This window comes from Bradysia coprophila, unplaced genomic scaffold, assembly GCF_014529535.1.
Source record: "Bradysia coprophila strain Holo2 unplaced genomic scaffold, BU_Bcop_v1 contig_373, whole genome shotgun sequence".
Taxonomy (NCBI): Eukaryota; Metazoa; Arthropoda; class Insecta; order Diptera; family Sciaridae; genus Bradysia; species Bradysia coprophila.
The window spans coordinates 2,074,303-2,085,865 of record NW_023503632.1 but is presented as its reverse complement, the minus strand read 5'-3'; the positions used below and the strand labels follow the sequence as shown (position 1 = coordinate 2,085,865).

Genomic DNA, 11,563 nt, shown 5'->3' with positions numbered 1-11,563 from the left:
AAACGAAATTTTCCGTGATTTGATTACACTGTGACGAATGGGTGTAATAAGCAAAACTGCATTGAAAATGCCTCATAGTTACGAAGTGAAACCATAATCGTCTCCTTATACACAGGCAAACAAAACGAAAATGCATATAAACGTATACATACCAACACGAGCATACACACACGAGAAAAATGGTATACACATATATTTTATCAACGAGAAATGCCGTCCTTAGTCGTTTTATACGTCTGGCACAAGTTAATTCATTTAAAAAGTCACCAGTGTTTAGTTAGCTACTGTACAGTATAGTAAACACGGAGATTTACTAATAAAACGGTGATCTATTTAATAAACATGTTTAAGAAGTTAGTAAACAAATTTTTTTAAGTGTTTGATAATTTTTCATTTTAAATCTTTTCAAATAAAAAAAAATAAAAGAAACAAAAAATCTCCTTTTAAAAAAGCACAGTGTTTTACAAACAATAATCACAATAATTGTATGGGCACGTTTCAATTTCGAGACGAAAAAGAATAAATAAATAAACGCAAAAATTAATAATAATCAACGGACACATGATATACGGCTGCGGATTTGTTGATTATTTTTTTTCTGTGCGGCTGACAATAATAAAATTTGACAAAACAGAAAAGAAAAGAAATTCCTAAATAAAATATTTTTGAAATATATTTTTAATTAAAAAAATAAATAAATTTTGCGGGAACATAAAAATAATTCGAGAGAAATTCTACAACAAAAGACTATAAGCAATGATAATATTTGTGTGATTGCATTGGATTTTGGATTTTATATTTTGTACGAAAAATTTGTTTGAGCCTACCGGACGAATTTAGAAAATAAAAATTGAAAGTAAGTGGAAAGTGTACATCAGGCAGATAAATTTCCTTCCATTTTATCCGTGTCAAACTGACTAACAAATTAGTTGACCCCGACGGTCAATTTTACATGCCTTTTTTCTACAGTTCACAGTTCACAAATTTAAGTGAAAGAAAATTAAATGAATTTATGTTTTTTTTCTGAAGCGTACAAAAATGTTGGCCTTTCAACGCACTCAACAAAAAACTTTCAAACAAGTTTCAGAGTAGACACAGCAAGTTCTAAGCAAAATCTACTGATAATGCTATACGTTAAAAAAATCCAATTTAAATAAAAATGTGGCCCAAGAGGTTCCCTCAAGTAGACCCTTTCGGTTGGAGTATTCATTTCACTTCATTTTCAGTCCAACTTTTTTTTAAACAATGTATAACTGATCTCGGAATCCAATATTCAGTGTCTAGTTTTACGATTTTCCATATAGTAACAATGGTTATCTGTTTACCAAGGCGAGAAAGGTTATCTGTTTACCAAGGCGAGAAAATAGGAAATTCCCACAAGGACGAAAGTTTGCGGCCAATGCGAAGAAAGGGCCGCAATTCGCTCGTGTTGGAATTTCCTATTTCTCCCAGAGGTGAACTCATAATTTTTCATCCGAACTTGTTTTACCATTTTGAAAACCAAAACAAAGTGACAGTTGCGAAGAGAAAAGAAACGAGCGGCGAACGAGGGCCCCATTGGAAAGACAAGAGTTGAGAAAATAAAAATTTTCTCCCCTGAACTGTCATACATAAATCACGCACTTCATTTGATACCTTCAGCGTTTAAAATCCGGAATCAGCGTGGAAAATTATGTGTTCACCCCGGGAATGAAATTGAGAGTTTCGTTTTCTCTGAAGACTTATGACCCTCGCAGCCATAGCCTATTTTGGGAATTGGGAAATTCTATAAAAATTCTAAAAAATCCTGATTAAAGTGTGCATTTTTTAGGAATATAATTCCACACATTCTGTCCACAAAAACACCATCAAAATGTAACTTTTCTCAATTCAGTGCAAAAAAAGTAACACTTTTGTTGGCTTTTTTTTAAGAAAAACTTGCTATTTTCAGACTACTTTTTCAATTACCGCATACAAACAAAATTACACTCGTGGGATAGGGAAATCCGCCGTATTTTCTGATTTAGGAGTTGTTGTCGTTTGTCAATGATTTAGAATTTTGTTGCACGTTGCTTGCCAAATCTATCAAAAATTCATAAAACTAAAATCTAGATATTCAATTGTTACACGAACCACAAACAAACCAAACAAAACCACAACAACTTCCAAATAAGAAAATATTTCCCTTTTTTTCCCTTAAGCTCAATGGTTTCTCTCACTGATTGTAGCAAAACGTTTTGTGGAGGACGAATCTTTTAATTGAGTTGGCGAATCAGCGTGTTGTGGGGAATGTTTATCCTAATAAGAGAACAGCGTATGTGACTTTGCCAAAAATGATAATCAAAATAGTTAGTCATAATCGCCACACAGCATTTTGTGGTGGAAATGATTAACAACAAATCGAAACAAGAGGCAGAAATTTTAGTCTTTTTTCGACGTTCGTTTATTAACTTCTATTGTTAAATTAATTACTTAAAATCACATTTTAATATTGAGAAAAACTTTTTGTGAATGTCTCTTTCAACATCAGTCAAACGTTCAATTAAATAACTTTTACCAGTAAGTTTACACACGGAATGGAAGAAAGTTTGGGACAAGGAAAAAAATCAAATTTCTGTGATTTTCACTTCAAATCTAATGTAATTCATCCAATACAGTGTTGACTTCAACTACAAATTCGGATATGACACCGGATGGTGGTGGACATTTAAATTATACAGATTCGAAGTGGCCAATGGTAAGTCGAAAGCATAATCGTTTATTTATTTACCGTTCTGAAACAATTTTCACTAAAGTTGCAACAGATAAATGAAGTGTTTTTTTCCCCTTGGTGATGAGTGATTATCGTAGTCATTGGGTCTTTTTTTCTTGTTTTTTTTTTTTTATTAAATTAATCTTAAACGAGTATTTGGTAACTGCTTTAGATTAATCTTAGTTAGTAGAGCAATCACAGTTAGTGATCGATCTATTGATTTCGTTGACTTTTATTAGTGATTATTATTATTCATCAGAATGTAGTAGTTCTTCCACAACATCTTCGTATTTTTCTGATGACTTTCGACACGCACGTTGAAAGCAAAACGCACGTCCAAAAAAAGTGAAGTAATAGATTTGAAATTTGAATCTCTTCGCAATTGTTATATCAAATGAAGTAGTACATCCAATAGTAAAAGTGCTTATCGTCTGTGAAAGGTTATTATTGTTTTTAGAATAATAATGAGAGTTCGGAAATTGTCAGTTACTCGAAAGTCCTACTTTTCATTTGGTTCCCTAAAGGATACGTTCAAATATTTGTCCCGCATGGTTTACTTATATTGAATTAATTTTCAATGAAGTCTAATGTCCCCATATCGCCATATCTTGAATCAATTACAAAAGCGCAGAGGAACAAAAAAAAAGAAAAAGAAAAAAATCCAAAATGAAATTAAATTCCATTAAGAATGTTCATCACCGCTTCCACGGTCTCATGACAACATTATAATTTTCTTCATGAGTGTTAAAAACAAGCAGCTGCTCTGCATATATCACTGTTGCAAGCAGTTTTTAATCCTAAATGCACCCACACACATTACGTTTATATATTAATTTGTATGAAACGGTAAAAATACACAAAACCAATGGGAAGTGTATAAAAATAAAACAATGCAGTTTTAAAATTAGCTAAATAAATTGGATCATAAAAATCAGAAATCTCGTTCATTTTATAGGTTTTGTAAAACTGTGAGTTGAGTACTCAACTACTATACACCATGAGAGTATTTTATTGCAAGAAACTTTTAAAACCATTTCGATGTGGATGCGGAATATTTAACTATGCGTGAATTTTCCATGATTTCATCTCCTTTGCCATAAACGGCAACAATTAAACACCAAGTTTATTGGTTTGAATTGACTGAACGGCTTTCTGTAGCATTTTTCCATTTTCATTTTTTATTTGTTCATTGAGGTGCGGGAAATGGGGAAAAGTAGTAAAGAAAGAAGGGACGAAAAACAGAGCAAAACAGCGTGTTTTGCTTGTTTTTCATACATCTATGAAAAAGTTACTGACTCAGGAAGTCAGGAAGTCTCGAAAAACAGTTTCGCGGATCAGTAGCTGCTGCACCAAGAGCCAGCAAACCAACCATTTTTTTTTCTTGAAAGCATATACTTCTAGATGTAATAACTGTTGTAAATAGCTGTTGATGTAAAAGGTATTTTGGTCACCACTCTGGTGTTTCAACATCTTTGTACTGCATATTTTCGTACTTTTGTTCATTTGTCGCACCTCTTTGGGAAAATTTTATTATTTAACAGATCCCGAGGGCAAGAACGCATTGTCTGACTCGCAATAATTCTATTTAAAGAGGAAAAGTTTATTACTGGAAAAATGCGGCTGTGAGCGCGTACAATATTGTACTTGTTTCTGCAATTGATCGTCGATTTTAGCCAGAAACAGCAGAGAATTTATTACAATTTAATTATCGCTTAATTTTCAACTTGGCCTCTTTCACTTCATACGACCATTAAGAATGATAAACTGAATCCAAACGTATGAGAGAGAGTGTGTAATTTGGCAAATTTTCAGTTTGTCTGAAATTAAAATTTTAAAATAAAAATTGATTTTCGTCTAATTAACTTTTTTTTGTCTTTCTTCGAGAATATTTATTGCTTCTGGCCGTTGTGTCGCATAATTCACGATCATTTTTAAATTTAAATTATCCGAAACATATTCGTTAATATGGAACGAATACACAAACACTGAAGGAACAGAAATCATTGGAAGTACTAAATCATTTCATTCACCAAAACAGAACTCCGGTTTTGTTTAAGTTGGTAGAAAAGCGTGTAATCACTTCTTTTCGAGCGTATTCGTTACCATCGTAAATCACTTTTGTTGGAATACCAAATACTTGTACGGTTTAACTCTTCTCAATTATATACTTTGAAAATAAAAACTAAAAGGAATCATAGAATCGGATCGGTGTGTTGTGAGTTATGCTGTTAAACAATACGCTACACCAAATAAAAGTCACATCAAATCGTTAAAATTTTATGAACAATTAAACGCACATTCGTCTTTATTTAGCTACACAACAAGTCAATGAAACATGCTAAGAACAAACATGCTTTACGTAAATAATGTCACAAACATTATCATCTCTTTCACTCCGTGCAGACTCTCCTATTCGAATTGTTTCGGCTGCCTATACAACCAAACTGTTATGGAGCGATTATCCCACAAATTCTATCTTCTTTCTTCCATCCTAAAATGTACAATTGTGAGTGAAATATTTTAATTTTACTATAAATCGATGAGGATCATTAATAGCACTGCCAATAACCATGTAATTGGTTCAAGTGAAAAATATGCTCAGCGATTGTGAGAACTGTTTGGTGTTATCGTTCACCACTTTTTCAAATTGCTACAGTGCGAAGCGCAGTGCAGTTCGTAATATCAAACTTAACACCTTTGCTGTACATACCATTTTACCATCTACTTGAAATGCCACCCAAATGCCTCAAATATTTCATTCATATGCACATTGGACTAATGAGAAACCTTATTTAACTAAATGCCGATTAATGCACAGTATGGATCGCATAGGGATTGAATGCGTTTCGAATTTCTATTGTTGTGTTATACGATGTGTGAACAAATAGAACAACTGGGAATGGCATAGCTGTAAAGAACATTTTTCCTGAACATTATGGAACAATGATTTGGGATTTATGCATCAATTTTGGCTTGGGTGAATAAATCAAAGGAATTTCGATCTACCAATAAAATAGTTTCAACAAACAATAACAATAGATCCTCTTCAAGTTGCGGTACTTTCACACGAACTTGGGATGGCATTTCAAACGTCTTTGAAGATGATCTATAGTGGTTACGACTTACAATTAATTGTTGATATGGAGTGCTAGTCTCTTAGGTATCATTGTATTAGTACCAATAAATGATGAAATAACTGTCGGTTGATTGACTTTCGATAGTCTCTTGAAACATGCTCAGGTTTGAACCTCCTTTCTCAGAAGAATCTAAATTTATCTATTGGAGGTGGGAAAGTATTTGCAAGCTTCAAGAATAAGGAACAATACAATGATGAAATAACTTAATGAAAGAAAGGAAAGTTCGAAACCTTCACATTACGTTTCGATTGGTTTTCGATTTCGAGAACTAAAAACAACCGTTTAAATTACACCGTATGGATTTATTTGGCTACTAGTTTCGGTCGACAATGCGACCATTCTCAAGCCATTCTCACATTACAGTCGGCGACTTTGAAATAAGTGACGCTGTTTTTTGTACATTGTTTATCCGTATAAACAAGTATTAGCACATTTGTTTGTATGAGTGGATCAGGTGAAACAACATACGTCACTCATTTCAAAGTCGCCGACTGTAATAATGAATTGAAGATAAATCGGGAAAAGGCCCGTCAAATTCTAATAAGGACCACTTTCCATACAAAAATGCTAAAGGCCTTCAGGAATCGCCCGAATTCCCAGTATGACTAGTCTAACACTGTGTGCAAATTTACGCAAGCATATATCACCAATATTAACATCAAATCGGTTACTTCACATAATCGAAATATTTAAGATCGATTGAAACAAAATATTGTACTTCATTAGTTTTAACATTAATTTTACTATGGAAACGGTATAGCTGTACCTCGTCGCTTATTTTCTTTCCGGTTCTAACGACAACAGATGATATACCGACTGTAAAACGTTAGACGCAAATTCTACAACTGACATTCAGAGCATAATTTCACAGATTTTTAGGATAGTTTATGAATTTTTTTCTTTTTCAGGGTATATTAACTGGCATCAATAAAATAAAGCAAGAGCTGTACCCGGGCGTCATTTCCATGGGTAAGTGTTTTCCAAGCTAATATATTACATTTTAGTGTGTGAATTTATAGCAATCTTTCCGGTCAAATATAATCGCACACTCAATTAGCTTTCATGTGTAAATAAATAGACAACGAAATGAGTTTGGATTTATCACATTTTTGCATTATTAATGTAGTAAAGTGATTTCTGCCACTATTCAGTCGCGATATGTAAAGTTTTTTTGATATTATTTATGTGAAGCAGAAAAAAAGAGTTATTTTATTTGGCGCCAATGAACAGATAACGAAACAAAACTTATCAGTAAAAAGCGTCTGTTTTGCTTCTTTTTTTAATGAATATTATTTTCCACTGGAAATAAACATTTTCTGGGAGCATATAGCATCTCCTTAAAACAAAATGCAATTGCAAATTCTGAGAATATCGATTACGAACACAATCACATAACTTTGAATGCATTTAAAAAACGAAACACCTAATAATTATGGTAAACAGAAAATAAAAATAAATGACTCAATATAGTGTACAGTATACATATAGCCAGTCGTAACTGAAAAATAAATAAATAAAACAAATGATTATGAAATTGACTCTAAATAATATCAGTGAAGGAAATTCATGCCACTCTTAGTTGCACAGACATTTTTTGTTGTTGCATTTAAATTACATTTCTTAACGATGACCCTAATTTCAATGGGTTTAGTTGAAATAAAACAAATTCAACTGACCTAATTATTTGTTGTTGTAATAACAATTTTTTTTGCATTGTTATTAGACCAGACGACGACGTAGCATAAATTTGCGTAAATATTTTTCCGAGGAAATCTTTTTCTGATAGTAAGACGAAACCTTGCCGTTTCAAACATGCAGTGAACGAAATCTTTTATTTCATTTCGTTGGAATTAAATGTTTTTTTTTTGTTTTTTTTTTTCATTCTGCACAGGAAGTAATTACGATCACATGAGAACATCACCCTTACCGCTATCGGTTATAGAACGGACGAACAATGATTCTAATTCTACACCAAATTCATCTAGTAACTTAAAACAGGACGAATTGTCGTCCAATCTAACCATAGACGATCGTGATAGTACTAGGTATGAATTTGGAACGAATTTTTTATGGATATAGGAACAACTGATTACCGATTCTTTAACCATTTTCAGTTCAATCAATTCGACAAATAATGATAGAACGTCAACGTCTAAACCGCCCTACAGTTACGTTGCACTAATTGCTATGGCTATACAGGTAATTTTTGGATATAGGCCCGTTTTTATCACGTACCGTAAAACAATGATAATAAATATTCTCAACTGAATACGTAAAAGTGTTACGTAAAAATTGTGGAAAGTAAAAAGTATAAATAATTCGAAGAAAACTTTGAGAAAATTAAGAAAATCTGACTAAAAACTTCCGAAGAACAGAAGCTTTTAGAACTCAATAGCCGCGGATTACCGTGAACATTGCAAACATTGTAAAATATTTTCCGCTATGTTGTCACGAAAATTCGTTAAAAAATATTCCAAAACTATTCAGAAATCAATAGAAAATTTTCCGGTATTACTGAAATTCACTGTGAACCTTCGGGAATTACTTCCAGAACTTGGTACTTGGAAATATCTCTATTTGTCCTACTATTAAAGCTGATCGCACTCCATCCTTGAAAATTTTCAGTTTTTCTCCATACGACTTTTGTCGTCGACTTTGGAATAGGTGACCTATTTTGTTTCAGCTGTTTTCCAGCTGATCCACTCATACAAACAAACAAATATGGTTTTACCATTACCACGCACATGTAATTGTACATTATTCACCAGTATAAACAAGCATTAGCACATTTATTTGTATGACTGGATAAGCTGAAATAAAATGCATCACTCATTTGAAAGTCACCGACTGTAGACTGAAAAGTTTTTCGGGGTCTATGGACCACTAGTATTTTTTGTGGAGCGGTCTCTTTCGCAGCTCCGCAGAATCAACCACCGCTAGTGATTGAAATCGATGAAACTCCTAATTTCCTATTCTATCAAATTGACTTCCTTGGATCTTAACTGGAGCTTTGTCAATAAATTAATTTGGGTTGCACTTTAAAATGTTTAAAAACGACATTATGGTACGCAAGTATCGACACGAAAACAGACTAAACTGTTCATCTTCTCTATCAAATTCAATAAAAAAAAAATTCGATGCGACAGAAGATGGACACTTGAGTATGGAATACCTCATTAATTAGATCTTTACTTTGCATTTCGTCAAATAAATTTTCACGCCCACGAAAATATCCTAAAATTAAGTGCAAACACGAATCTATTAGATATTCTTCTCTAAATGAAAAAGAAAAATTTTGAAACTTCTGCGCCTTTAAACCATTATACACCATACAACACCAAAACATTCAACAAATTAATTAATGAAAAATTCTTTTCGTTTTTCTTTTCTTTTCTTTCGTTCAATCTGGTAAAAAGAATTCTCATCTAAAACGTGCAACACTTAGTGAAATTTATGCATTCATCACGTCGAGATTTCCATATTTCGAGAAAAATAAAAAAGGCTGGCAAAATTCCATCAGGTATTTCTCGTTATTTGATTTTGTGCTGTTTTAGACGAAAATTAGTTATTTATTACAATTTATTTGTCAGGCACAATTTATCATTAAACGAATGTTTTGTTAAAGTGCCTCGTGAAGGTGGCGGTGAAAGAAAAGGAAATTACTGGACCTTGGGTGAGTGGGTGACTTGTTTGAAAAATAAAAATAAAATTCATTTTGTGCACATTTCTCTTTCTGTTAAAACATTTAAATTTAAGTATTTCTGATGTGGTGTACACATTGAGTGAATAAGATGCATTGCCTTAGTGGTAGCAAAAATACTAAAACGCCACTGTTGTTCCACAGACGCACAATACGAAGATATGTTTGAAAATGGTAACTACAGACGCCGAAGACGAATGAAACGACCGTATCGAACGGGAGCACATTTTTCAAAAATATTCGCTGAACCATACGTTACAAATTCAGCCAATTTTGCTCCACGATTTCCACACAATTCGTACCAAACTTATCCGAGATACGAACCAAGGTTTGAACGAAGAACAAAACCTTTCAATCGATACGACCTTTAAGTTTATAAAACTTCTTAGTTTCAGTTCGCCATGGTTGCCATCGTCTCAACTAAGCAATTACTCGCCTTGTCCATCAAGATCTAGTTATTCATACAATACACCAGTGGGTAACAAAACGACAATTGCCGTCGATCGATTTAAGGTACAGATAGTAATACGAATTGATTATTGCAGATGCAACAGCCGGTGCAAAGTGTCCCAATCAACACATATGGAGCATTGAGCAATAATATCGGTAGGGGGGGTGTACATTGATCGTACACATTTTGAAACCTTCAAGTCGAAAATCTAATTTAATTTTTTACTTTATTCAGTTTCAGGAAGCAGTTCGCCGCCGTGTTCTAGACGATATGAGCCGACATCATATCCTTTCTGGGCAGATCCTTCATGTGAGTAACTTATGTTAAAACAAATTATTTCTAGGAACTTAGGGTATAGTTTTCTTGGAGAGGCGACATTTCTACGCGATCAATATCTACATGAACGATATTATCGTCTAAAAAACGATATTTTCGCTCCTGACGATATTGACAGTGTAGAAATGTCCAGCCATAATACAACATTCAAACCGAAAGACCTGTAGGACTTAGAGACATTATGGCTATTATACACTGAGTTCTATGGGTCTTTCAAAATTTAATTTTAAATCCACTGAATTGACCAATGAACCTTTAAACAGTAATGATCAAGGAGGAGGGTCCAATGAGTGTATCATCGACACAGCAACCAATCCAAAGAAGTTATTTACCTCAACCATAACGAGTAGTACGAACATCATTTTAGTTACAACCAATATGAATATGAACTGTACATTAATAATTGACAGAATGTACGGACACCGAGGTTAAAACGTAAATACCAAAGCAACAATCATTTTTTTTAATTATTTTTTTTTCTAATTTTTAAATTTAACTTTAAGTGTTATGATATTTCTTATAAAGGAATAAAATTCTTGTCTTCGAATTTAAATTATTTATTTATGTTACAAAAGTCTAATGCAGCTACTCTTTTCATTTTCATTATTAAAAACAATTCTTCGGTAATTTTCTCTTTTTTGTTTCAAAAATTTTAATTTATTTTTGTAAATTGAACGAATAGTCAATGGAATTATATGAGAATTAGGTAGGCACCACAAAGAATTGCCGGAATTTTTCGTCGTTACAGATTTAAGTTTAGGAAACGGGTCTCGTTCACGAACAGGTCGATGAACAGTTGACTACATCTTTTTTGGATTGCATTTTCATTCGGATCGTCGTCTATTTGGTGATGTATGATTTCAATTTTAGACTATAGGACTAGTTTTGGGAAAACATTTTCCAATATTTTCTTGAATTTTCCGTATCCCAGGTACGAAATTTTAGATCTTGTAAATTATAAAGCGCACGAAATCTTTGTAAATGAAAAAGTACCGTAACCTGGATTGGTGACGGGACATTTCTACACATTAAATATCGTCAGGAACGATATTATCCCAAACAACGATATTATCGTTCAAAAAAACGTCAACAGGACAATATTATCGTTTCTATTGTTGCTGACGAAATCTGGATTACTTTGTAATAATTTGATGAATCTTCTGTTCATCAATGCTCCCTCTAACACCGATGCTTAGTGTGACGTATGT

The 11,563-nt window shown here is 33.0% G+C and overlaps 1 protein-coding gene across 1 annotated transcript; it reads left to right on the top strand.

The window, feature by feature from the left end:
• The first annotated feature begins 226 nt into the window (after window positions 1-226).
• On the top strand, window positions 227-11,119 carry LOC119081974 (forkhead box protein D2-like). The gene is made up of 12 exons (XM_037191287.1): window positions 227-856; window positions 2,637-2,716; window positions 6,777-6,837; window positions 7,760-7,913; window positions 7,983-8,067; window positions 9,285-9,388; window positions 9,459-9,541; window positions 9,713-9,896; window positions 9,958-10,042; window positions 10,114-10,174; window positions 10,254-10,328; window positions 10,619-11,119. Coding segments are annotated over exons 1-12 (1,053 nt in total). The 5' UTR covers window positions 227-855; the 3' UTR covers window positions 10,699-11,119.
• The last annotated feature ends 444 nt before the right edge of the window (window positions 11,120-11,563 follow it).

Bases quoted from the DNA above. Each gene is read 5' to 3' on its own strand.
- LOC119081974 (XM_037191287.1), top strand. The intron at 8,068-9,284 runs GTAATTTTTGGA...TCTGGTAAAAAG, and splicing joins TAATTGCTATGGCTATACAG to AATTCTCATCTAAAACGTGC. The intron at 10,329-10,618 runs GTGAGTAACTTA...ACCTTTAAACAG, and splicing joins TTTCTGGGCAGATCCTTCAT to TAATGATCAAGGAGGAGGGT.